The sequence below is a fragment of the Lacerta agilis genome, chromosome 14, assembly GCF_009819535.1.
Source record: "Lacerta agilis isolate rLacAgi1 chromosome 14, rLacAgi1.pri, whole genome shotgun sequence".
NCBI classification, from domain to species: domain Eukaryota; kingdom Metazoa; phylum Chordata; class Lepidosauria; order Squamata; family Lacertidae; genus Lacerta; species Lacerta agilis.
In genome coordinates, this window is record NC_046325.1 from 21,517,131 (window position 1) to 21,544,635 (window position 27,505).

The 27,505-nt window shown below is 41.7% G+C and overlaps 2 protein-coding genes across 2 annotated transcripts; both read right to left on the reverse strand.

Moving 5' to 3' along the window:
- Positions 1-9,412: 9,412 nt before the first annotated feature.
- LOC117059251 (E3 ubiquitin-protein ligase TRIM39-like) lies at positions 9,413-13,536 on the reverse strand. Its single transcript, XM_033170856.1, has 7 exons — positions 13,355-13,536; positions 12,513-12,539; positions 12,145-12,171; positions 11,972-11,998; positions 11,285-11,305; positions 11,160-11,186; positions 9,413-10,288 (listed from the first exon to the last, which is right to left on the reverse strand). The coding sequence occupies exons 1-7, from the start codon at positions 13,416-13,418 to the stop codon at positions 9,750-9,752; spliced, it is 732 nt and encodes a 243-aa protein (XP_033026747.1). The 5' UTR covers positions 13,419-13,536; the 3' UTR covers positions 9,413-9,749.
- LOC117057639 lies at positions 13,449-17,214 on the reverse strand. Its single transcript, XM_033168480.1, has 6 exons — positions 17,076-17,214; positions 16,683-16,754; positions 15,428-15,703; positions 14,816-14,914; positions 13,627-13,826; positions 13,449-13,457 (listed from the first exon to the last, which is right to left on the reverse strand). The coding sequence occupies exons 1-6, from the start codon at positions 17,098-17,100 to the stop codon at positions 13,449-13,451; spliced, it is 681 nt and encodes a 226-aa protein (XP_033024371.1). The 5' UTR covers positions 17,101-17,214.
- Positions 17,215-27,505: the final 10,291 nt, after the last annotated feature.

Below are 27,505 nucleotides of genomic sequence, written 5' to 3' on the forward strand. Positions count from 1 at the left end.
AATCTCATTCTATTCCAGAACCTTGAGCCCCACAGAGCGGAACTATGCCCAGATTGATAAGGAGGCACTGGCTATAGTCACAGGAATCAAGAAGTTCCATGACTACGTGTACGGCCGCCCTTTCACAATTCAAACGGACCACAAGCCTTTGCTGGGTTTGTTCAGCCCGCATAAACAAACGCCTCAAATCTTGTCCCCACGCATGCTCCGATGGTCCATCTTTTTGAATGGATTTCAATACGAACTGTGTCATGTGAAGGGTAAGCTGTTGTGCCATGCGGACGCGCTGAGTCGTCTACCACTACCTGGAGCAGCCGACGACGACCCAGCTCCGGCCGAGCACGTCATGATGATGGAGACACTTCCCGGACCACCCGTGACTGCCGTCGACATCGCCGCGAGAACTAAAAGGGACCCCGTCCTCGCCCATGTCCTTGTGTGGGTGGGGAGGGGATGGCCAAGTGGGACTCAGGAAGAGAAATTTAGACCTTTCATGGCAAGACAAAATGAGCTGTCTCTCCATAAGGGTTGCATATTGTGGGGCGATAGGGTGGTTATTCCAAGGTCGCTACAGAATGAGGTGTTAGACACATTACACATGGGTCATCCGGGCATGGTTCGGATGAAATCGTTAGCCAGGTGCTATGTGTGGTGGCCAGGGATGGACAAGGACATTGAACAATGGGTGCGCACCTGTCGAGCGTGCCAGGAGGTGCACCCAGAAATGCCCAGAGCACCAGTGCATTGGTGGGAGCGGGCTAAGAAACCGTGGAGTCGGCTCCATGTAGATTTTGCAGAGCCGTATCAGGGAAAGGTGTTCTTAATTGTAGTAGACGCCTACTCGAAATGGCTGGAGGTCTCAATTGTGCCAAACATGTCCTCAGCTGCTGTAATCAGGGCCCTTCACATTTTGTTTGCAACGCATGGGTTACCCGAGACCATAGTATCAGACAACGGGGCGGCTTTTGTGTCCCAAGAGTTCAGGGCATTCCTGGCCGATAACTTCATTAGGGGGGTAACTTCGGCTCCCTTTCATCCATCCACGAACGGCCAAGCCGAACGGATGGTGCGCACAGCCAAGGGTGCAATAGCACGCCTCTTGGAAGGGGATTGGTCTGCTCGCATTGCAAGGATGTTGTTCCTGCAGCACACAACGCCGTGTGCATCCACAGGCAAGTCCCCAGCTGAATTATTAATGGGAAGGAGGTTGGCCACAATCCTAGACTATGTCCACCCTGACAAGGTGCCGGGCCGCGATACAAGAGAACCACCGGCTGCCGAGGGTGACAGAACCCGATACCTGACAACAGAGGATTTGGTTTGGGTCCGGAACTATGCAAGGGGACCAGCATGGGTGCCGGGGGTGGTCACCCGACCCAGTGGGCCAGTGTCATATTTTGTAACGTTAGAGGATGGCAGAGTAATGCGCCGCCACATTGACCAGCTAAGGCGCCGGGTTCCAAGCAGGGTAAGCCCGAGTGGGGAGGAGCCGCGCACAACTCTGCCGGCGTCCAGTGAATCGCAGCAGTCTAGTCAGGATGACTCCGGGCCACAGGAGGTGGAGGGCTCAGAGAGTCAGGAAACCGAGATCACCACTGATGAACCTAACCCGGGGACAACTAGTCAGCCTAGAGAGTCAGCTAGTGACACAGCTCCAGCTGAGGTACCCGAGGTTATTGGGGAGATAATAGAATTTATTTACGGCCATAGGCCCATACAAGTAAAAACAAAAACAAAAAAACACATAGATAACAACTTGTGCAAGTGGGAACAACAGCCGCTAAAACACCACAATACAATAAAATACAATAAAATAGAATGGCATACTACGCCTTAGCTAGCCTGTAGTGCTCCTTGGCGTCGCTTTTGGGTAAGGACAGCGACCAGGAACCTTGCCACTTTCAGGGTCGTATGAGTATCCTTATCCTGCAAGATTTGGGCGAGGTGGAATTCTGGTGGGGTGCCCTCTAGTTTCTGTATGATTGACCCCAACAAATTTGCCCGTGGCACATTGAACAAGGGGCAAGTGAACATAATGTGCTGGAGAGACTCCAGTGTCTCCTTATCACATTCACACATGGCGGAGGCTTGGCCCTTTGAGAATCTATGTCTCAGGACGTTGGAGGGAAAAACGTTGAACCTCGCTTTGGTGAAGGCCAGTCTATGGACAACAGTCGAAAGGGAGGAGAGGTATGATGGAACGCGGTAAGTTAAAGTGATACCGATGTTCTGGGGCGAACAAACACCTCCCCCCAGCATATAATTTTGCTGTAGATCGATGTCATCCAGTCTTTGGCGGATCAGTCTTTGAGCAGTAATTTGATCTAATTTTAGGGAATCTGAAGGAGAGATTCCATAACTCAGGAGTTTGGCATGAATTCTACTAGTCCAAAGGCTAGAGAATTCATCTCGCCATAAGCATTGGACAAGGTAGTGGTTTGGTAATCTATGCCACAATGTTAACCAATAATTGAAGACTTGCTTCCACAGGCAAGTTTCTAGGGATGCAATCTTCAATTCTAGTCGAATGGCTGCATTGCTTACGCACAGGGGGAGCATTAGGAGCCGACGTAGGAATTGATTTTGCAGCGTCTCAAGAGGGGCAAGATCTGTCATTGCAGCCCAAAGCGGGGCAGCATAAGCAAGCACGGTCACCACTTTTGCCTTGAACACCTTTAGGGCCGAGGGAACATGCAAAGCTCCCTCCGAAAAAAAGAATCGGAGGAGCGCATATGACAGAGTTTTGGCCTTGTTAAGTAGGTGTTGAATTTGAGCTTTCCACCCCAAATTGTATTGAAAAATAACTCCTAGGTATTGAAATTTTAGAACTTGCTCTATTTTTGCTCCACCAAGCTTCCATTCGTATAATCTCCGACTTCTGGAGAAAATCAGAATCTTGGATTTAACATGGTTAATGGTTAATTGGTTGAGTTGACAATACGTGGCAAAGATCTTCAAAGCCCTGGTTAGTCCAACACGTGAGTAAGATAGAATTACCGCATCGTCCGCATATAAAAGGAGTGGGCAGCGGTAGTCCGCTAGTCTAGGCGCGTGTGTACTTGGAGATGAGTTAACTAGGGGTGCTCGCATGTCGCTGATGAATAGGTTAAATAGACAGGGAGCCAATATACATCCTTGGCGAACTCCCTTGTTTATTGGTATCGAATTTGTGAGGTCACCCGCAGGAGTAAGTCTCACTCTGGCAAGGGTACCTTCGTGGAGCTGACTTATAAGCCATAAGAGTCTTCTATCAATACCCTGTTTCGCAAGTTTCTCCCATAAGATATTTCTAGGAACGCTGTCAAAGGCTGCCTTTAGGTCTAAGAAGGCGGCACAGAGGTAGCCCCGGGGAGGAGAGGAGTACTTCCGTGCAAGATGATAAAGAACTATCGCATGATCAGTTGTAGAGCGTTTAGTTCTAAACCCTGCTTGTTCATGGCCAATCTGGTTAGTCTCATCTACCCATCTCGATAGTTTAGTCAGCAAGAAGCGGGCATAGATTTTCCCTATGATTGAAAGGAGGCTGATGTTACGGTAGTTTTCCGGTTCTGTTGGAGATCCTTTTTTATGAATTGGTACTATAATGGCCTCCTTCCATATTTTGGGGATAAGGCCGGAAGCGTTGATTGCATCGAAGGTTTTGGCCAAGATGCCAGCCCACCATTTTGGGTGTAGTTTAATGGCTTCAGCAGGGATCAGGTCGGACCCTGGGGCTTTACCCGGTTTCAGCTGAGCTATTAGCTTGGCTATTTCATCAGGATCGGTGGGAGGCCAAATAGGTAGGTGGGTAAACAGATGCATCAGGTGGACAGAGGGAGCATCTGCCTGTGAGAAGCATTTCTTCAGGAACAATTCCCATGTCGGTGCAGGGATGACTGCCCTTGGGTATTTCCTCACCCTTCTGTTGATCAAGGACCAAAATTCCCTGGATCTGTGCGATTTTGAAGCAGTAATCAAAGCCTGCCAGCGATTGTGTTGCCACTCACGTTTGGCCATTTTCTGCGTGCGTTTGTAAACTAGCTTGGCTTGTGCATAACTAGCTGGCAAAGTAGATGCACCAGAGGTCTTATATACATTATATATGGCACGAAGGCGCTGTCTTGCTTGTTTGCACTGAGAATTATACCAGGGGGCACCGTAGGTATATTCATTTCGATTTATTATTTGGGGTGGTAACCTGAAGAAGGCCGTAAGATCAGTCGTAAGATGAAGGAAGCATTTCAGCACTATGCTATGCTCGTCTGAGGCAGAGCCTATGTTGGGATGGAGCCCAAGAATTTCTTTTTGAAAGAATTCCTGATACCTTTGAGCCTGGGCCTCCGACCATTTGATTCCTCTTACTTGGAGAGTTTCGTTGGTTACCATCTGGGTCGCATGTCTATGAGCCTCCGACTGCCAGTTCAGGGAAAGCTTGGCTACAAGGGGAAGATGATCACTAGATTGTACATTCTCGATCTTAAAGGTGGAAATGCACTTAAGTAGATCCCTGGAAACCAAAAGGTAATCGAGGACGCTGTTAGATTTAACGCCCAGGTGGGTAAAATCCCCAGGAATATCAGGGAGGCATATGCCATTTAAGGGGACCAGATTTAAACGGATGGCCATTTGATAGAGGAGTACTCCGGCCTCATTTACTCTATGGTCTTTAGAAGTTCTCCTCATGATATGTTCCTGATCATAATTATCAAGGTTTGGAGTAACCCACCATTTGGCTTTGGTCAGCGAGTCCCAGTTTGCTGCTGTGCGGGCGTTAAAGTCGCCACCTATTATGGCCGGGGTATTAGGAAACTTAACATAGCATGAGAGCAAATGCTCTTCTAGCGAGTCCCATTTAGAGCCAAGTTCGGGGGAAGAACCCCCAGGTGGAAAGTAGACATTTGTAACTAGTAGTGAAATCTTTTCCCCCGCAATCAGCCCGGTAAGGGCGTAAGGAGGCAAGGCCTGTACTAGAGTAAATTTTGAATGTAGCTTGAGGGAGATGCCTATTATTAGGCCCCCTTTAGGGCGGCCTCCTTTCAGGGAGGGGCAGGCAGGGAGTTCTAGAAGCTCAAAGCCATTTAAAACCATTTTCTCTTCTTCCCACGTTTCTTGGAACAAGATGATATGAAACAGGTTAATATACTCCAAGAATTCTGGATCAAGTTTTTTCCCCCTCCAGCCCGCAATATTCCAGCTGAGGACTGATAGGGGCGAGTTCCTGTTGCGTCCAATTCGCTGTCATTTCAGGGAGAGGTGTGTGTCCTTAGGGGGCAGGGCAGGCCCCACAAAAAAGTCAGTTATTTTACTTTGCAGGGCTGGCACCTGCGGGGGGTACCTAGTCTTGAAGTTGGTAGTAAGGTGTTCTGACTGGTGCAACAGGACAGGTCTCCTGCAGGCTAGCCCATGGGCGGACACTTCAGTGGGAAACTCCACTGGATTTGCTAAGACTGCCCCACCGCGAGGTCTAAAGATCGCCGATGAAACCAGTTGATTTATATGTCCGGCCGGGTCTTCAATCAAATCCGGGCCATTTTTTGATGTAGGTGCCACACTCCCCTGTCCTGATGCTGGCGAAGGTACTGGGGATGCTTGGCATACTGGTGTCGTTTGTATGTCGGGTCTATGCCGCTCAGGGGAATATGAGGACTCCAGTTCCGGCATTGATGAATTAGTTGGTAAGGAATTGTTAAGATGGAAGGAGCTCTGGGCTACACTCTTCAGCGGGGAGCTCTTGGGGGGCGAGTCAAAATTTATCAAGAGTGGAGATGAGGAGCCTACTTGTGAGACAAAACCTGGGTCTGCCAAGCATCGGTGGGTTTTGCCCTCAAGTGGGAGAGGCAGAGGTTTAGGAGCTGAACTAAGGTAAGGAAGACTTCCTGCTTCCTTAAAACACGGCTCCGAAGGGCTGACAGGGTTATCCTGAAAAGTGAGCAGGACTTTTCCGTTCCTCTGGACATGTATGAGCTGTTGATTAAGTACTTCTAGTCTATCAATTATTTCTTGTTGTTCCCTCGGTGGGAGGTTGCCAAAGGCGGCTAAAAGCTCTCTTTCCTCCGGCGGAGTCAGAAGATTACTTGCGCCGGTGGGTTTCTTTAGAGCTCGTGAGGGCGTAGAGTAAGTCCAGTTCCGGTGCAGATGGATATCCTCCGGCTGAGGAGGCTCGATGTCCCGAGGTGTTCCCGACCTCTCCGACAGAGTCTGCTCCTTGCCGTGGCCGGCGAGTAGAAGGGGGTGGATCTTACTGTCCATAAAAACTCTCGTTGGGGTAATATCATACCTAGCCAAGAGTGATTTCTGCCTGATGATAACTGAAGGGATCCTTGGAGAGTAAAACGCAAGCATTACTTTCTGAGGCCTGAAGTGCTGGTTCAAAGGTAATACTGCAATAAGATCGCATTGTGTGGTCTCTATGTTTAGGAGATTGCTTAGATGCTTTTTGACCCCACCCAGAGTGAGCCACCTTGCTGACCCTGCCCAGATGGTTAGGCAGATTTTCTTGGGTTGCAGGGACAGTGCTTGATGTTTCAGTGCAGGATTTGGTCTATATTTAGGAATCACACTTCCTTTTTTGGTTGAGGGTAAGGTTCTCTGGAACTTCAATTCCCCCGTATCTACAGTTGGCTTAGACTTTAGCCAGAAGTTATCAATTTTCTGCCCGAGGTTACATAGCTGGGAGGATAGCACATCAATCTTCTTGAATATACAGTTAAGGGTTCTGACCACAAGATGGAGATGTTCATGTTGTTCTTGTCTTGCGCAGTCCTCAGTTCCGGTGTCTTGTACCACCTTGAGTGGGACACTCTCTCCTCCAGGCTTGTCGTTTGCAATTTTAATCTGAGGTGAAAACAATTCCTCTGGTGTTGACGTTGTTTCTGAGGACATTAGTGGGTAGAAACGGTTCTGAGTTTCCACCATATAGCAGTGTTCAGTGGGGCCACTCCATTTGCCAGACACGGGGGGGTCGGATTTTGGTTGTTTGGCTCTTGGGGGGGCAAAGCCTCATCACAGTCCCTTAGTCGTTTGCCTTGACCCATCGTTATGAGTCGTTTAAAATAGCAGTGATTAAAAGGTAATAAAAGGTAATAAAAATGATTTAAAAAAAAAAACCTCTCGGCAACTGGGCGTGAGCTGGCGGAAAACCAGTGAGTCGAAAGCTGCTTCCAAGGCTGCCGGAGAATACAATTATCTGCTCATTAAAACTGATTTACGATGCTGGCTTCACAATTATCGGCAATGTGAACTCCTAGCATGAACTCCAACACCCTGGTACAATCTTCAAAGCAAAAACTTGAAAGGCTGGGAGCCACAACACAATTTTAAGGAGGATTCAAAAGGAGCTCCGGCAAGTGCGTCTTACCTCAGCGCCATCTTGACTCACCTACCAGAATAGAATTTATTTACGGCCATAGAAGTCTGACCACGGACAGTCCAAGGAGTGACACACCGGGGGTTAGGTGATCCGGTAGGACTCGAAGACCTCCGCAACACTTGAAAGATTATGTGTATAGTATCAACTGGGTGCGGGGGAGTGTTGTGTATTAAATAAGATATTCTGGCAGCAGGGTAAAGTATTGTTATTGGTCAATTTGAAGTGTACAATCACAATCCACAGCCTGATTGGGTCCCGCCGGAAAGTTTGAATATTATTGGTTCCCGCTAAAATGTATCTTTTCCCTCAGTCCCAATGTGTCTATAAATAGAGCTTTCCCTACCCCCCATCCCCAGTCTTGTCTAATCCCTACAATAAAGAGCTGTTTTCACTAAGACGTGTAGCTGGACTTCTTGCTACCAGAACCCACGACACAACAGAACTGACTGCTTTTAATGAAACGGCTGTTGTTGTGATGTTTTTATTGTAATTATTTGCAGGTTTTAAACAGATTTTATAGACGTGTATCATTTTAATTCTATCAATGTTTAATTGTTTTTAATTATGCTTTTAGTGATTCTTGTTTTATCTGCAAGCCACCTTAAATTCCATTATGGAAAAAGGCGTGTTGTCAACAACAACAACAACAACAACAACAACATTTCCCCCCTTTTACATTGACTCCCTTAATATTTGGCTTCAAAGGTTGTGCTATTCCTCATTCCCGCCCACCCATCATCACATTGAGCATACCTTTGCACTTAGAAGTTTCTCTATATGTGTAGGCTCCCTGCATGATTTATAACCTCTGTTATATTTTTTAGGGCTGATCTAAATCTTGTCCTTTAAATAAAAGTAGGGCAGCAGTGGAGAACAGCTAGCTTAGGACTTCCCATTTGGGCTGCAAAGCCACATGGCCAAGCCACATCTATCTGACCTACCTCTGAAGTCATACGTGACCATCTGTGCTTGCAAATTTATTCAAATTCATGTATGCAATGGAAAAACTGTCACAAGGTGTCAGATGATAGACAAGTAGGTGGCTCCACCCATTTGTCAAACATGGCTGGTGGTGTTGGAAAGGGATGGATTCAGTACATGGGGTAAATCCAATTCCTCACCCTAAAGTGACTCATGGAGAGAGCTAAGTTGTGTTACACATTCCAGAGGGTGAGAACGAGTTGACACAGGGGTGTCATGTTTGGTGAAAGTCCCAATTCTTTTTAGTAAAAAGTAGTTCTTTCCCTAGTCATTGTTTTTTAAATTTCCACTAATAGGATTACTGATCTAAATAAAAATGTTGTGATCAGAATAAACTATACAAATAGCTTTTTCAAGGAGGAATATTGTCACCCATCCCAGAAGTTATACCATATGCCTGCAGTTTTTAAGTTCCAGATTCTAAACCCACTGACAATTGTCTCATTTTTGCTTAATGTTACTGACCGTATAAAAATTCCAGCACCTGATGAAAAAGGTACAAAGATATAACCAATATATCAATACACATATTGTGCTGAAAAAAGTAGTGACATGACTGAAATAAGTAGTCCTTCTGTGCTGTGCTGTTTACAGTTGATGACCATGAGAATGATGATTGCAGTCTGTGATATAACAGTAATTTCATGTTTCATAAATCTTCTTTCAAATTTATTTATTTTTCTATTATTAATATACCAAGAAAAATACATATTCATATTATACTGTATATATTGTATATTTCATATATTTTTTAAAAATAACAATATACAAAATATTTTATTTTAATGATTACTATAAACAGTAGATTTCATAGACTAGGTTTCCTGGTCTTCTCCAGTTATTGATATGTACAGAATTGCTGACCAATGGGATGTTCTGCATATTCTGCAAAACAAAACAAAATCCAACAATCTGTGGTGGGGAACCCCCCAAACCTGTTGCATATCTGGAGACAAGACATATTAGTAACTTGTGGTATGTGCTCTCCAGGGACAAAATCAATACAAAAAAAGCTAGCCCAAATGTGTCTGATTCCTCCTGGAGCTGAAAGAGCATGAAGGATGTCTTCTTTTTCTGTTTCAGGAATGAATCTGTCTTCTTCTGAACTAGATCTAGTAATACCTGCAACAGATACCTGCCCTTTGGTTTCTGTTTCCAGGATAGCACTCCCTCCATCAATCACTTTAGGCTGGTTCAATAATATATGATTATCATCTGATGGAAACAACATCTAACAATGATGACTTGCAAACACAGGCAGAGCACCTCACTTCAAAAGTTAGGCTTCCTAATCGAGCATTTACATTAACTGCGAGTCATTAGGTATAAAAAAAATAATAATCAAAAACAAAGCAGCAGGTGTAAACTAGTTCTTACACAAGGCTCAGTGACATGTAGAAAACATCGGAAGTACTTTATTTCACAGGGATATTAAACATTTAGGGATGCTTACTGATCGGACTTCCAAGAACCTATCATCACTCCCAGGATTGAAGAAAGGATACATTTCCTCAGAGAATAGATAAGGGATTGACCGAATAGGGCACATCTTCTGGACATTATAAAATGACAGCACTTGCTCATTCATGTCCAGAAAAACACCTACAATTTCACATTCTTCATTCTGGCCATCAATTAGGCTGTTTCCTCCAGTGCAATGAAACTTACCCTGGAACCATCGTATACCAATATATCCCTCCTCTAGTGGCTTTTCCAACTTCTCCTCTTCTAGCCTTTTTCTTGCAGTTATAGTAAGTACTCCCAGCTCCCACTCACATTTGTATCCAACCTCCACCTCCCAGTACATCTCCCCCTTACTATACCCCTCATTTGCCACTGCAATCAGAGGTCCTTTAGGATCTTTTGGTTGTTCTAAGGGGGAATGATTATATTTGACTTTATTCTTCTCTTTGATGATGAGTTTGGCATGTGTGCATTTCGGATCCAGAGTGATATCGACTAGAGAGCAGGAAGAAACAATAATGTCATTTACAAAAAGAATATTAAACACAGGGATCTTTTTTGTGCGAGGTCATTGCTTATGACCACTTGCAGTGGTATGGTGAAATAACTCTGACCCACCTCATAAACCACTGTCCACTTACATTCAACCAAATCCTTGGGTATTACCACCATATGGAGTCTAATTTAATGCACTCTCCATGTTGTATTTATGCAGTGCTTTTTCTTGGGTATGCATTCCCCTAAACATTTTGTGAATCTTTGTACTTTTGTCCATCCACTGTATTTATTTTTCCCAAATTGTGATTTTCTTGAGTCAAAATGAGAGTACCCCTAAACATTTTTAAAGAAAAAAAATTCACTGTATAAAGGGATTCTTATGTAGTTCTAGATTGGAGGGAAGACCAAAATAGATATGACTTTCACTATACTGTATATCCATCAATATGCATATTTCTAAAGTGCAGATTGCAATTGTTGTGGGGAGTTGACAGTTATCAAAATCACAGCAGATGGATAAGGGAAGTTTAACCTTTTTTATTTTGCTGTGGTCCAGATGAAAATGGCTCCTCCATTGATGCTGCTTGCATTGGGAAGAAGGGTCTCGTTGGTGCCAACATTCACAGCAACGAATATGCAGATAGCAGCTTTGGGGGTGTGATTTTTTTCAGGAATGTAGTCGGTCAAGGGAAGAGAGTTAAACTCCCCACCCGCCTACAATAATTTATTAGTCTTCTGAGATACTGTATTTTCAAAAACGGGCACACTAAATGCAAGGAAGTCTTTAATATACTATACTATCTCATTTGGCCTTGAGAATATAGACTGACAACTGCTAAAGGTGTTCTATATTCAGAAATGATCATACCTGCACAGGACAATGCCCTCCTGAACTCTGCAATGTAAAACAACAGGCAATAGTGAGATTTGCAATGGTGCAACAATTTACATTTGAAGAATGGAAGAATCAAAACATGTTTTGATCCAACTCACCTAGTTCATGCTCGGCTTTTGCTGTAAATGAAGATATTATTCAATCAGCGACCATTTCACAAATGTCTTCTGACAAAACCTAGATAATGTGAGTGTTTAAACCAATCAGATGGAATGGCTTTAAAACTAAGCATGGAGAAATAAAGAAGTGCAAGGTTTTTGCTCAATCCTTCTTCAGTTGAAGCTGAATGTAGCCTGAGTTTAGGTCTTAAGTGTAGTTTATAAGTTAAAGTATAGCTATAGACCTCCGATCAGTGCATAACTTCAATAAATAAAAAAACCTAAAGTGCAAATTGAAGGGGGGCACACTTTGAGGGTGGCTTTTGCATCCTGACTCTGGAATGCCTTATAACTTCTTAGTCAAGCAGCAAGCTACATCCTTCCTGGACAGATACACTGGGCAGAGAAAATAATGTTTCTTCCAGGGCCTATCTGAGGGCAAAAAGTACCTCAACAAGATACACACTTTTCTTGTCAGTGACACTACTAGTTGTTTGACCTGGCAGGTGCATTCTATGGCTTATGAATGCAGTGTGTGTGGGGGGGGGGGAATAGGAAATGAAGACAATTTAAACCTCATGTGTGAAAACAGCCTCTGGGTGAACACAAAACACAATATGTGAGTGTTGCACCGTCCATCCATTCAGTCACAACACATTACTGAATATTACTGAAAATCATCCTTACCGAATTTATCTTGCACTTTCCTGAATTCTGCAAATGAACAAAATGAAAAGGATCGATATTTTATTAATACAAGCAAGGTAGGACCCTGTCATATGGGTGGGGTACAAATAAATTATTATTATTATTATTAAGAATTTTTCTAGTTGACATCCTTGCTAGTGCTATGGAATTACCTTTTTCTGTTTCTTCTTTTACTTTCTCTGAAGAATAAAAGAGTGAGAGTTAGTCACATGGTGAGCAAAGTTATTAAATTGTTAAAAATGTGTAACAAGTGAAATGTACAAGTTGGTGTTTCTGTTTTATCTGCAAACTGCCAAGAGTTCCTGTCAGGGAAAGAGGCAGGATATAAACAAATATGATAATGATGATAATGTATTGACAGTGAAATTTTAAGTGTTGGATCTCCATAGCAGTTGTGCAAACTTCAGTTCTAACTATATCTGGGATCATAAACATAGAATGATATTTGTGTGAAATCTACAATGAATGACCCCAATGTATTGTTCCATTATGGCAGGCAGAAACTGAATGGGACTCTTACCTAGTTCCCTTTGAAGCTGTGCTTTTTCTTAAAGAGAGAGAGAGAAGAGAAATATTATTGTCATCTGTGGATAATGAGGGGGAATGCACATGAATGCACTGTGGAATTTGGAAGAGAGCTGTACTCTGAATTTCATTATGTTTTGAGTGGGCTTTTCAAAGCTATAAGCTAAAAGCATATCATTAATCAGATTTTAAAGCCATATTTCAGATGTAATTTTCACATTCAAATCAGCAAGACCTTAAAAGTCACTAGCATTTATTGGATTATGCCCATATATCGAAGGAGAAGGGGATTCTGTTGGGGAGCAGTGGTAACATCCAACTACAAACACTACCTTTGGGGTGTGGGGAATTAAAGATCTGACCCACTGGCAGTATCTCATCTTCCAGTTCTGGTTTTATATTCCAGAAAACCAGCAACTGATACTAGACAGATATCCAAGACACATACACAGGGAGTTTGTGCGCTTCATTATGAATGGGAGGTAAACATTTTTCTTTCAGTTCATAAATATTATCTACTGGCCTGTACTCTTATATTCTTCCCCTGCACAATATGCTAAAGCTCACTGTTGGAAACTAGCCAAGAGGACTATGCTATAAACAGTGCTGGCCCCAGATGCAGAGGGCAAGTCAAGCGGAGGGTGTAGCTCCAGCCCTGCACTCTTGTCCCAGACCGGACCGTTTGCTCAGAGGGGACAGCCAAGTGAGGAAGAGCAGGACCAACGCCATGGGATTCCAGTGCCAGGGAATGCCCAATGTTGCCAGTCACTGAAGTAAACATATTCAGGGTAATTCATGTGCAATTTTAATAAGGACGAGTAGAAAATCCATGCTTACCTTCCTCTAATGCTAACCTTTCATTTTCTGCACATGGGGAGGGATATATTAGTATTATTAACATTTGTTCAGTGCCCTTTACAAAACATTTGACTTACAAAATCTTAAAATGATGATCAACTTATGAAACATTTAAAATCCATATCACAGAATATATAATTATCGGGTGGGTGTGCAATAAAAAAACTGATAACCATGCTCTGTTATGTCATGTATGGAAACCCAGCCAGATTTTTTTTTGGGGGGGGGGGTATAAATAATAAAATTATTACTACTTCAAACCTTATAACAAACAATGCATAAACTTTCAGCCCTGGTAAGAACCTCAACATCGTTAGGACTTGAATGGCTTCACTCTGCCCCACCCAGCAGACTTTGCTCAGCCCCTTATTCCCCCTGTTAACACAATCCCATAAATCATTCCATAAAGTGATACAGTGATTACCTGAAAAAGCAATCTTCCAACGATCATCTGAAATAAAATAAAGAACAAGATTTTTTAGATACTTTCTATTTTTATATGCATGTTCTTTGTTTATAGGGGGAAACGACTCTAAGCATTATGTGACAATAAATGTTCGGTTCTGAGCAGGTGCATGCTTAACAGGAGGCCATAGACAACCCTGGCTCTGTGATGTGATGGTCTAAAACACTGAGCCTCTTGGGCTTGCCAATCAGAAGGTCGGTGGTTCGAATCCCTGCAATGAGGTGCTCTGTCCCAGCTCCTGCCAACTTAGCAGTTCGAAAGCATGCCAATGCTAGTAGATAAATAGGTACCACTGTGGTGGGAAGGTAAACAGTGTTTCTGTGCTCTCTAGTTTCTGTCACGGTGTTACATTGCGCCAGAAGTGGTTTAGTCATGCTGGCCACATGCTGTCTGTGGACAAACGCCAGCTCCCTTGGCCTGAAAGCGAGATGAACATTGCAACTCCATAGTTGCCTTTGACTGGACTTAACTGTCCAGGGGTCCTTTACCTTACATGTCATTCCTGAGGTTTTAGGTGTACACTTCTATGAAAGAGCCAGTATGGAATGGACAGTGCCAAGAGGATGGTTGATGCAAATAAAGATTCATTCATTCATTCATGTATGCCACTATAAGCTTTTTGGAATAGAAATGGGATATAATTGTAATAATAATAATAACTACTACTACTACTACTACTACTACTACGACAATAATAATAGTAAAAAAAATTGTTGTACACCTGACATGTGAACCAGCCCCTACAGAAAGTAGGGAAGTGGGCATAAACCTAGTTATAGATTAACTTCATATTCTGAATTTTCTTGTTCTGCTTGTGGTTTTTTATATACCCTAATGCACATCCAATCCACCTCTCTCTCTCTATCCATATCCAGAAATATGATGATAAAGATATCCCACACCCATTTAATGTGTGTGTGTCTCTCACTCTCTGTGTCTTCGTGTTCATGTTCTGGAACAATGGGAAAACTTACGGTTTAGTTTCAAATAGGTGACAATTATGACATTGATGATAAGTACTGCAATGACAAAGAAGCCAACCATGCACAGGGAGGTGGAAGGGAAAAAGATATCTGTGAATAGAACAAAGTCAACAGTTAGAAGATCTTCTCTGCTTTTTCTTTTTTCCTTTTTAATTCATCCATAGAAAACAATAAGCACAGATTAAACTAAATTTCAAAATAACAACGATAAATAGATATAAATATCTACAGATAGCAGAAAAGATATCTGGCAAATTCTGCATCCACTGACAGAATTCTTTAGTTCAGACCAATGTGGAACCATAATGTGACTTGAGCAACAATCCATGTTTCTTGTTATGTTTCAAATTTTCATAGGATCAATTTTTCCTAGTCCTATGGACCATGTAGAAAAGCAACATTAAAGTAAATCCTACCCAGAAGACTGTATTTACTGTTTCTTTACTCCTAATCCTCAATATACATAGGCAACTTATTTCACTTAACAACGTTCCCCCAAAAGTTCATATGATTGTTAGGGAGCATTGTGAATATTCATGGTCAACATTGTGTTCATTCTACACATTTATCCTCAGTTTCTATACAACACTGTTTCTCATTCACCTGCAATTACAAGGGAAGTTGATCCTATTGGTGTATTTGAAGATTTATTGGTGATTCTGCAGGAGACAGCACTCCCAGAACCCCATTCTAGAAGAACAGAATTTTCAATGCTGCTTTTGCCCAGAGTGGTGGGAGTTGCAGAAAGTTCTTGTCCTTTGCCATCCATCCATGACAGCTGCAGAAGCTCAGGAGATCTCACATTCTCAGATTTGCAGACAAGTCTGATCCCACTACCTTCATATTGGTCAAGAACAATCAAAGGGCTCGTACTGTTACCTAAAGAGATAGGAAGATAGTTCAGTGTGAAGCATAAACACCAAGAAGTAATTGGGCAAAAACTGCAAAAATTGTATTTATTTCTATAATCTTGATTACATACAGCAATGATATTCAACTGGTCTTGAAACCTGCATGCCAACCCAATCCTACCACCACTTAGTTTTTATAAAATAAATCAGAGAAGCAAACATATTGTAGAAAATCACAAGTGAGTCCTATGTTTTAGGGTAGAATTGATAGTGGTCACTGGGTTTGAAAAAATCAAAAAGTTCTAATATTCAGTACATGATGTTATCCACTATCTGAGCTGCATAGCAGGAGAAAACATTGGGCTCTGAGGTAACGCTTGTCAATTTCAAACCCATTCTATTTCAAAGAATGTAGCAAACATTCTCTAGTCATTCCCAGTTAAAAGAAGAATTGTTTTGAGTGTTTGAGTTACATTTTCTGGTAACTGTTGCTTTCCATGCTCTTAAAAGATAGGCTTGCTTGGGGACAGAATTATAAGCCTCAGTCTGAATGATATTGAAACAGCAGTTATTGGAAAGGGCAATCACTTCTATGCATGCTCAAAACTGCATAGACAGGAAAAGGTGAACAAGACTGAACGCAAAACAGGTTTATTGAGCATCAGGGGTTTTCACTAGATGATCATCAAGGCCCTTTCCAGTTCTATAATTCCAACCCATTAATTGGCTATTCACTGGATTAAATGTATGATCAGAAACTCAAATTAGCTGTCTTCTTGAGACACTCAAGGAGCTTTGTATCACTTTTAGGTTCATTGTTAAATTGAAGGGTCATCTTTAATATATTCTTTACCAATAAAAATAAAAGCCCCTCCAATTAAATCTATATTTGGTGGCTGCCAATTAAATTGATTAAAGCTGACATTTCTAGTAAAAACAGAGCAGATAACTGGCCAAGGCAATTACTTTTTTTTTTTAAAAAAAAAAACACCACTCAGAATACTTACCAGTTGCTGAATAACTCATAATCAGGAATGGCAGCAAGTGAATGGCACTGTTCCTGGAGTTGGCGAGAACAGCTATGAAAGCAAAGAAGAATTTGAACATCAGTTTGGGTAATTAAAAAATGTATAGGCAAAACCCACATGGAAAGGGAATGAGAGTGGATTTCAAGAGGAGTCCTATTCTGTCACCAAGTTATTAAGGCTGTAATTTTGTTCATTTGTATTCAGAAGAAAGCTACATTGAATTGAATGAGACTTATTCCCAAGTGAGTCAAACTTTAGTCTCCTTTTGATTGTAGTTCTCCAATTTTCCTTCACCCCTTATCCCCATGCTATTTAGGGTTCTCTTTGGATAATTTTTCTGGGTTTTTTGTAGAGATATAAAAAAAATCTTACCTCCTAAAAGTGGAATAATATTCATGATTCGGCTTGCAGTGCATGAAAAGTGATATGCTGTTTGTTGTTCTTGCTGTAGATTTTTCCAGTTAATGATTAATCATACACTGAAAGGGAAGCAGTGAAAGGGAAGGGAAATTGCATGAGTTGTGTGTTGATTGATTTGTAGGTGAACAACTCACTCACTCAGCATTCAGCAATGAGACTGGGACGATCAGACTGCTTAAACAAAAACCTAGGCTGCAGTGCTCTTGTGACTCCAGAACAATTTTAAGACAGGGTTAGCTAAGCTGTGGGCTTCCAGTTTTTGCTGACTACAATTGCAATCAGTGCTTACCATAGCCATGCCTGCAAGGTCTGATTGCAGTTGGTATCCAATAATGTCTGGATGGCCAAAGGTTCCTCATTTCTAATTTCAGATCTGAAACGGGAGAGGAGATTCTAAGTAGACCTGACTTGGGACTCAGCTACATTAGTCAAAATACAATCTAAATGCGTTATAACACTGTGACACCGGATGGCGCTGTAGAGTTCGATCCTATGGCAATGTGATTTTGCATTGTGAGCTTTACAACGCATTTTCCTGAAATGTTTTTTGATGTGTCTGGATCCAGCCTTGATCTTCTTAAAGTCTAATAATTCACACAAACTCTTCATAAAGAGTTCTTACATTTAGGTGTAGGTGGCTCCTTGGATGGAGAGTAAGGACAGGCTGTGCCCAAACCACCTTCAAAAGGAAACTGGCTACCAAAGAAAGCCCACCCCTACCAGCCAATCTTTCAGATTCAAGATATTAAGCAGCTTGCCCAGGGAAGGGGAATCTGTGGCCTTCCAGATATTGATGGCTTCCATCAACTTGAGCCAGCATGGCCAATGGTTGGGGAAGATGGGAGCTGTAGTACAACAACATTCAGAGGGCCACATCTTCCCCATCCTTGTTGAAGCCCATTTCCAGTTTAAGGAAAATCCAGGAGGCAAAATTCTCTCCAACTGATCACAAAAAAGGAAGCTTGGAATAGAGTGCAAAGGCAGGGGAAACATGACATATACTAGACCTCACTTAAAATGCATTTAAGCTATTTGTATTTGCATTCTAGCTGTTTTGTTAACTTAGGCTTCCACACCATGATATTTCTGTCTCGAGGTTTGATGCAGCAGTGGGATAAGTCCAAGGAAATGATAAGTCCAAGTAGCTGTTCTGCCAGGGAAGCCCTCGGGAATGCTTTTCAGTTAATAAAGGCCTTCTAGATGCCCAAATAGGTATGCACATGAATATGAGGTTGAATTGCCCATTAAGAGTGCTTCACTTGGCGTTCATTGTTTCATTGCTTATACATCTGGCACCTGAGGCAGAAAATCCCCTCCCGGCAGTAAAAATACAATAAAAGCAAATTAACAATCTGCTCCGACCATCTTTCACTCTGTGTGTGTCCTTTCTCCTCTCTCACACACAGACACACACTCTCACACCACTAATAAGTCATTTGCACAGCAGTTTCCTCAGTTTGAGGTCAAAGTGCTAAAATAGAAATTTAGATAGTATCAATGAAAAAGGACAGGTCGTCTTATTCTGTCCCTTCATGCCCCCAAACTCTTGGCTTAGATAGAAAACTGTTGATCGCATATCAAGAGAAGAATTTATTCAGCCTGTCTGCACAGGAGCTGATTTCCTGGAATTGAGTGCCTTACAAGAAAAGAGGTTTTCACTTTCAATCCACCAGGACAGAAACAAAACTGATTTCCCACAACCACTCCTTTTCCAAGAAAGGGTGGCTTTGGTACTGCTGGCACTTTCAATTAGTTTTGTGGTTTTCAGTTCCTGACCTTTGCTCTCTGAAACACAAACACACACCTGAAAGGAAAAGGGGAGTAACAGAGGTGTGTTTTTTCTGAGCCCAGAATGGTTTTGTTACCCAAAAACAATCAACAAAGGACTAACCTCTTGCTGCTTCAACAGTCAGTTCCAAGCCAGGAAATGCAACTGGCACCTTTTGGAACATGGGAGAGTGAAAAGAGAAACTTCTGCCCCAGAAACAACAACTAAAAGTTAAAGTGTGAATAATGTTAGAACATATGAATATTGTAACGCTTACAAACAACATGGGGCACACAAAGTTTCAAGGTGCCAATGCCTTCACAAGTCACTCTCAGGAACTATCAGGATTTCAGGATCTTCACACAAAAAGATGGTTTTATTAAGAAATTTTGGCAGCAGAGGGAGAGAGGAGGGTTCGCCCTTCCCAATTTTGAATTACATCATGCGGTTGACGGATTAGTTTGGATTAAGGACTGGATTCCTCTAAAAGATACAGATGTGCTGGACTTAGAGGGTTTCGATAACCGCTTCTGCTGGCACGTGTATTTGGTGTATGAGAAGGTGAAGGCGCACAAGGGGTTTTTGAACCATATAGTAAGAAAATCACTTTATAAAATATGGTTCAAATATAGAGATCTATTAGAACCCAAAATCCCCTTGTGGACCTCACCGACAGAAGCCCTGACTGTAAAAAAGAAAAAACATGAAAAGAGACTGGGCCACATATAGAATGCTGTTAGAAGAAAACAATAATAAACTCAAATTAATTTTTTTTAAAAGAAATAAGGATATATCTGACGGACTGGTTACAATATTTTCAAATAAATGAGAGATTAAATATGGATAGAAAGAAAGGATTCGAGAATGCAACATCTAAATTTGAAAAAGAATTAATACAATCAAAAGGGAAATATATCTCAAGGATGTACAACATTCTTCTCAAGTGGGAGGTAAAAGAGGAAGAAGTGAAAGGGGCAATAGTAAGGTGGGCCCAGGACCTTGGCTACAATATTTACATGGACCAGTAGGAGAAACTATGGAAGGAAGATATTAAGTTTATGGCGTGCTATAATCTCAGAGAAAACATCATGAAAATGCAATATAGATGGCACCTTATCCCAGCCAAATTGGCTAAAATGTATAAAAAAGAGATCAGAAGTTTGCTGGAGGTGCAAAAAAGGTACAGGTTCTTATATGCATATGTGGTGGGAATGCATGGTATTTAGAGAATTCTGGGATTCCATTTATAATAAATTTTAAAAACTACTCAGGTTTTCATTCTCAAAAAAACCAGAGGCCTTCCTTTTAGGGATAATGTCATCAGAAATAAAAAAATAATGTTAGACCACTCTTCATGTATGCAACAACTGCAGCCAGGATTCTGGTGGCAAGGAACTAGAAAAGCGAAAAGATTCCTACAATAACTGAACGGCAGGTCCAAATGATAGAATATTTACAGTTGGCCATGATGACAGGGAGAGTCAGAGGATATCCGACGCAGAAAGTACACAAGGAATGGAAAAATCATTACTTGAAAAATCATTGTAACAATAAATATCTCCTGGCAGACCTTGATTGATTCTTGTAAGACGAAAGTGACAAATAATCAAATACTTTGGATAGGAATTAGGAACACAAAATAATAGTATGATGCTGTGTGTAAAATAACCAAAATAAGTGACAGTACAATGGGTTTAATTGGAAGTCAATTTTATTTTCTCTTAATTTTTTTTCTTTTTTCTTCTTTCTGTTCTGTAAATTAGTTATTGATAAAATTAGTGATTGGTGATGCAGATATTGTATAGTTGTGTTCAGTAGTATATTAGGGTGTGATGTGGGATGTGGGATGTGGGATGTTATGTAATTTTAATGTTGTTTGTCAAATAAAGTTTAAATAATAAAAAAAGAAATTTTGGCGGCAGCATTTCAATTATACATTGACAAATCCATCATGAATTAAATAGAAAGGGGAATCTGCACTGGACAGGAGAAGGTGGAGAACCTCCACGAGAGGCTCGTGTGCACATAAAGTATAGATACTGGTAGGAAACCTAGTTTCATTCATAATCATGCTGGAGGAAATTCCACTATGTTCAATGAAACTGAGTCATGTCCAAACTGGCAAGCATAAGTTGCCACTTTTCCTGAACTGGCAGGTGAGTGTGGGCCCAAGTTTTGAGAATTAGGCCCTAAGTCACACGATCATGCTAGATTGCATTTGGAATAAATGTATGCATCTCCTTGCCCCATCATGTCCCTACCACCCCCTTTTTACTCTTACACTGGCTTACGCTTCACCAGTGGGGATTTATGCTGATATATCTCCAGCTCAGCCAGCACAGGGAATTTAACAAGCATTGCCCTGGCTCAGCTAGGAAAATCTAACAACAACATACTTATATGCCAGCCATCTGAGTTACCCCAGCCATTCTATGCTTTCTATGATACCCATATTTATAGGCCTAGGATGTCAGCAAGCAGAATTCCCAGGGATTTTTATTGTGTTGAACAAACAAGTATACCATTATTAACACAACACAACGGACATCACTTTCATAATTCCATCTACCTGTGGTTACATCATTTAACATTTTACATTACCATTGAAACTGCAATCAGACACAACCATGATGATACGGTAGAATTTGAAGGTTAAGTGTACATAACAGTGGGTAACCAAACAAAAGACCCTTGCGTGGTTAGAGGCAGGAAAGAGTAAATAAAATAATAAACAGAAAATCAGGGGTTGTAAAGCTTCCAAATTCCTCCAGCTCTTGCACTTCCAAACTTCTTCCATATTATCAGTTCCCATAAATTGTCATGCATTGTGAGGATGCTGCATCGGCATGTGAAAGGTTGGAGGTCTCTGAGGCAGGTTACATGTACAATTGAGTAATGGTTGCATAGGCTGTTGTTTCTTTATTTTCAGGTGGTGATGGCTTGGAAATTAAAAAAAAAACCAAAAAAATTACTTACCTACTGATATTGGCTTTTTGGCAGAAGTAATTTGGGGCCAATTGTTGTTATGGCAAGAACATCTGCCCAAACTGTCCAAATGCAGAATATCTGGAATATATTTGTAGTTTTACACAGTATTCCAGGTACATAAGTGGACCCTGAGGGGGTATGAATGGGGCAGGCTACAATAGCCCATTTCTTCGGGTATTACCAGGCTTGTCTGAGGCCCAGGGAGGGAGTTTTATTAGGGAGTTTGCATGACAGTGTAAGTCCAGTAGGCCCCTGGTGCCCCCCTCCCCGGCCAGTTTAGCCCTCCGAGTGTTGGGGCAAGTGCCCCGGGCAGCTCCCTACCCCTGAACAGCCCTGGGTAATGCACTAAATAAACAAGAGAGAGTCAGAATTGAACATGGTCTACTGCACTAAGACAGATCACCCCAGATTTGGCTGAGACGTTTTACTCACCACTATTTGGAGGAGTCCTGTAAGTGTGGCATCTGAAGACAAATTCAAAGTTATAGTCACACAGTTAAACTTCAAGATGTGTATAAGTATGTGTACTTATATGTATGTGTGCAATCGTAACATGTATCAACCTTTTAGGAGTGGCTCATCCCTGATCATCAGGCTTTTTCTTGAAGCTATCATTTGCTTCAAAGACAACAATGCCCAGGCAGCTCCTCAAGGGCCATTACCACCACTGACACCTCCTGGCAGTTCTGCTAGTATTGAACTTCTTCTCCAGAGGAAGGTGCCTGAGAATCAGTCAGATACTGAGTGAACACAGAAATGCCAGCACTGACACAAACACACCTCACAGGCCCCATTCACTCACCAAAGTGCCAGGAACACCTCTCGTTTCCTATGTCAAGACTTGTTTCTGCCCTACTCTTCGAAAGGAAGTAGCAGGGTGTGTGCAGCTCCTTGGATCAATGTCTCAGCTCACACTTAGCCATACAATTCACCTGCTGCCCCTTTACTCTTGTTTTGCCTGGATATCACCCAGGTCTATGCATTAAAGGGTTTGACAGAAACAGAAAGTTTGAGTTCTTCATCTGACAGCGAGGGTCAGGACAGGCAGGTTGGCTGGGTCTGGTGAGAGTTGAGCTATTCTGAGAATGCATCTAACTAAGAGGTCGGGGAGGCAACAGAAACAGTTGTACACTATAGGCCTGCAAAAACAGCTCTCTGGAAATGAGTATCTCATTCAAAATCAGCCATTCTGGTAAGGCTACATTGAGAGAAGCCTTCCAAAACAGCTATGTGGGTGTCCGTGCTTATTGAATGCGTCATGTGGGTGAGGAACCACAGTGAGAGCATTCTCTCCCACAGCCCACAACTTCTATAAATAAGCCCATTCTACCAAATAATGTGTTACAATTTTTGTAGGCGGGCGTGAACCAGAAGCTTCACTGATTTACAAATAACTGCAGAAAAATCTAGTTTCTCCTTGAGACATAAGGGTTTACATCTGAGCTCATTGGAATGCAGCTGCATAGCAAAATAAAACCACTGTACCTTTCATTAGGTTTGGAGAGTGAAAGGGTTTTTAAAAACTTAATTAAATTTGTGGTTTTCATGTTCCAGAACATAGTATTTGTATCCTAAAACTAAATTCTGCCTTTCACACAGAAGCCTCCAAGGGATTGTAATAGCAATACTAAAAAGTTACACCTGGATTCAAAGTTCTTCATCCTTCATTTTAGATATTTCAAACACGCATTACAGTCACACGATTAGGTGAAGCGTATAATTCTCTTCCTAGTTTTTCAGCAGAAACATGTATATACTCTTTTGCAGAGCATTTCCCCACATTCGCGAAGTCTGCAAACTTAACTATTTAGACCAAAAAAGGTAAAGCTGCTAAACATTCCGTAGATCCTCTGATTGTGTGCTAGACTTGTGGCATGATTCATGATGTAAGTGTGGTTTTCATGACCAAAGGGAGAAAAGAATTATCTTACACTGAACTTCTTCAGGGGGCAGGTTTCTGTTGTTGTCCTTGACTACAGTTCCTTCCCTAAGAAAAACAAGAGACAAATGCTGAAAATCTGGTAAGAGCAGCAGTAAAATTGTTTAGGCAACAGCAGAAAGCTTTTGTTAGTTCATTCATGTATTTTCTTCCCTTGTGCCAAGTCTCTGATCTAAATCCCTTTCTTATGCTGCTATTTGTCCAACAATGGCAGTGGGGAGATGCAGGGACCTAGCCAGGAAAGAGCTTATGAGAAAGTGTAAAAAACAAGAAACAAAAATCCCCACACATTCTCAACAATAGGGTTGAACAAAGCACAAAGTGCATGAAAAAAAGATTGTTTCGTTATGTTACTATGACCTTGTTTTTGTAGTGCTTGAAATATATTCCCATTTTCTTTGTTTCTAAGCTGCTCTGAGCATGATTTTGTGTGTGTGGAAAAGTGGCAAACAAATAAAGCGAATGAAGGAATGAAAATCTTACACATAATCATAAGGAATGTGCTCAGTATTGGCTCTGTCCTGCCTTGAAGATCTCCAAAGAAACGGCACTAAAACAAAAAAGAAGAGAGGCAAAGAAACTATCATAAATTAGGGTCGACATATATCTGGATTTCCCCGAACATTACCGAGATTTCAAAAGCGGAATTGACGTCCGGGTGGAATTTCCAAAAGAAGGCGCTTTGTCCCGAAACTTAGGCAAGTGAATCAAAAAATTGCTTGGGGGGGGGGACGTTTTTGTAAAGGCAGGGGGCAGTTCCAATGAAGGAGGAGTGGCAGTTGAAGCCACTCCTCTAAATGCACAGTCCTCCAAATGGATGTAAACTATTTTCCTTAACAGAATTCAGTTTTGTACTTTCTTTTTGCTAACATATGCATGTTTGTGCACAATTTCTCCCATACCTATGCACACACAAATCTATGCTCACAGATAGAGAGTAATGGCATTTTTTGGTTGCAAGTGTGTGTTTTGAAGGAAAGCTGACTTTCAGTTCACATGTTGTTCCTGTAAGTGAGAATTAGGTAAGGTCCCTTCAAATGGGAACAGAATTTATTCCTCGCCCCTACGCAATTATCAGATTTGCTGATACTTGAAAAATCGACCCTTTTCATGGAAGATTATCATTTTTTAAACATTTTATTATAATTATCAATACATTACAAAACAATATACACTTAACATTATATTACAAACAAAATATACAACACATATCTCACCTTCACCATCCCTTCTACCTACCTACCAACCAAGACGCGAACATACTGTGATTATTCACTTCCAACCAGTCTCATTGTGTAATTTTGTCACTCATTAAATCTATGCACATTTCATATTGCTTATTTTGTTTATCTTTTGTAATAATTACGTCTTTCTCTCGTCTAACTTCTCTATTTATTAGGTTATCATTGGTTCAGGTTAGGATCACTCACCTTTCTTGACCAAAAGGTAGATCAAAAGTACCAACACCAGAATGGTACCAACCACAACTCCATATATAACTTCATGATTTGACCCTGCCCCAAAAAAGAAGAGTAATCTGAATTAGATCAAAAAAGAAAAAAAAGAGACTTCATTTGGTTTCCCTCACAAAGCCAAAATTAGCCCCATCTAAATAAGGCTACGCTTGCCATACATCCGGAAAATTCTGTACATGCAAGGAAATCGGATGCCAAAAATGGTGTATGGAGGTGGGGAAATTGAATTATAAGAGATGTCTGGAATTTCCCATATGTATGGTAACCTGGGTTTTTTTCCTGTCCCCCCCTGCACTGAGCAGCGGAATGAATGTCCCCCTTTACATGGGAGACCCAAAGTGTGTTTGCGCCCCCCGTCTCCGCATGTGCAGCAGCCCAGGGGAGCTCAGAGGATGGTGGAAAGAGGGAGAGAGCAGCCCTGAGCTCCGTCCAGGGAGGAAAATATAGACAGTTATCCTGCCCGTGCTGTCCTTCCACCTTAAGAGCTGCTGTGTTACCTTCTCAAAGCTGCTGCAGCTGCTTCCTCAAGGAGAACAATTGTCCCCTTTCCAGGACACAGAGCAGGAGACGAGGAGCCCAGCTAAAAGGGAACAGGGCACCTGTGGCTACTTGCTCTGGAACAGGTCCAAAAGAACTTACCTCCTCAGTCCCACCCCTCCAAAGCAAGGGGGGAACCCTCAACAAGGAATCTCCCTTTCTTTCCCTGCTAGAAGAAGAATCGGCTCTTGGAGACGCGGGTTTTTAAAAATGTATTTATTTTTTCTTGGTTTTTTTGGGGGGGGAGGCTGGGGTGTTAGGAATTTTACTTTTTGAAATATAGCAAGTCTAAATCAGGCAGTACTTCTCCCTCATATCTTTTGAATAAATAAAATATTTAGCAATTTTTCTCTGTATACCGAACTGGCTCGATTGATGTCAATCACTGGTCAATAAAGAAGAAAAATTCAGACATTGGCATCAAGAGTGCTATCAAACTTTTCGTGATTGTGTTTGAGTATAAATTGCATTATGTTGTTTTTGTGTTGAGATTAAAAATGGCAAACAAACAAACAAATATTTTTACTCACTAATGCTGCTTACTTACCATTGGAATCATGAGAACCTGGGTGGGGAAAAACATGGACAATATCAGAAAAGCATGGCTCAACAACCCATTAAGAACAACAAAGCTCTATCAAGTCAGTGGTGCAAAACTGAACTGTGGATCAGAACACAACTCCTGATTGGATCACACACTTCTCTGGATTTTGTAATGTGGTTTTGCCACAAAAGGGGCCCGCAGAAATACGTATTTTAATATAAGATGTGTATTTTATTTGGAAATGCATTGAAAAGCACTGATAAAAAGCATATTTTGATGAATGCATACAAATTGTGTACATTAATTTATATATTAATGTGCATCATAAAAATGGGTGTGATTTGAACTAAAAATCAATAGTTGTGACTAAGAGCCATTCATTTCATTGGGCCTACTCGAAGTATAACTTAGCTGGATAGAAGAACACAAGCAACCTTTAGAAAAACACGATGTGCCAAAAGAAATGAAACAGGATGGACACAGGGTGATCCCTAGAGGTTAGAATCATAAATCATGACTATTTTTTACAGGTTGCAAAAGCATCACTCTTTGATAAGCTGCCTGACAGAACTGCCTATTTTTAATACACCATTAAACAGTGTCCCTGGAGAACTGTTGTCATCTCCATGCTATAGGCCAGGTCCTCCAACATCTGTAGCATAGGTGCAAAACAGCACCTATTTTCATTTAGATAAATATATGAATGCGCTCCAGGGAAGTCTGAAAATGCTCTGTGACTATGATTAACTGTTGTGGTAGGGGAACAGAAACCAAATGGGTGGAGAATTAAATTGACTGTGCTGGAATATAGCATGACTGGGTAGCTGGAACAGGACTATCCCACCATACAACATTCCCTTGCAGGTCCCTTCCTAGTCAGATCCTTGATACAATCTTACCTGGCTGGACAATCAGATTCTGAGCAACACTGAGGGCAGATGTCTTCTCTTGGTTCTTTGCATCCTTCTGCTGGTAACCACAGGAATATTGGCCAGCATTCCTCAACAATGCATTGATTATGTATTGAGCATTTTGATATGTTGCTTTCTTGAATGAAACAGGAGCCCCATCTTTACAGAAAAAAAATCTGGTTGGCAAAACCTCTGATGGAGCCACACATAGTGCTGAGAT

Bases quoted from the DNA above. Each gene is read 5' to 3' on its own strand.
- LOC117059251 (XM_033170856.1), bottom strand. From the start codon at position 13,418: ATGTTAATAATACTAATATATCCCTCCCCATGTGCAGAAAATGAAAGG. The intron at 11,306-11,971 runs GTAAGGATGATT...CTTCATTTACAG, and splicing joins GAAAGTGCAAGATAAATTCG to CAAAAGCCGAGCATGAACTA. The intron at 10,289-11,159 runs GTATGATCATTT...CCTGCTCTCTAG, and splicing joins GAGGGCATTGTCCTGTGCAG to TCGATATCACTCTGGATCCG.
- LOC117057639 (XM_033168480.1), bottom strand. From the start codon at position 17,100: ATGAATATTATTCCACTTTTAGGAG. The intron at 14,915-15,427 runs GTGAATGAGAAA...TTCTATTCACAG, and splicing joins AACTTCCCTTGTAATTGCAG to ATATCTTTTTCCCTTCCACC. The intron at 13,827-14,815 runs GTAAGTTTTCCC...ATTTTATTTCAG, and splicing joins CACCTATTTGAAACTAAACC to ATGATCGTTGGAAGATTGCT.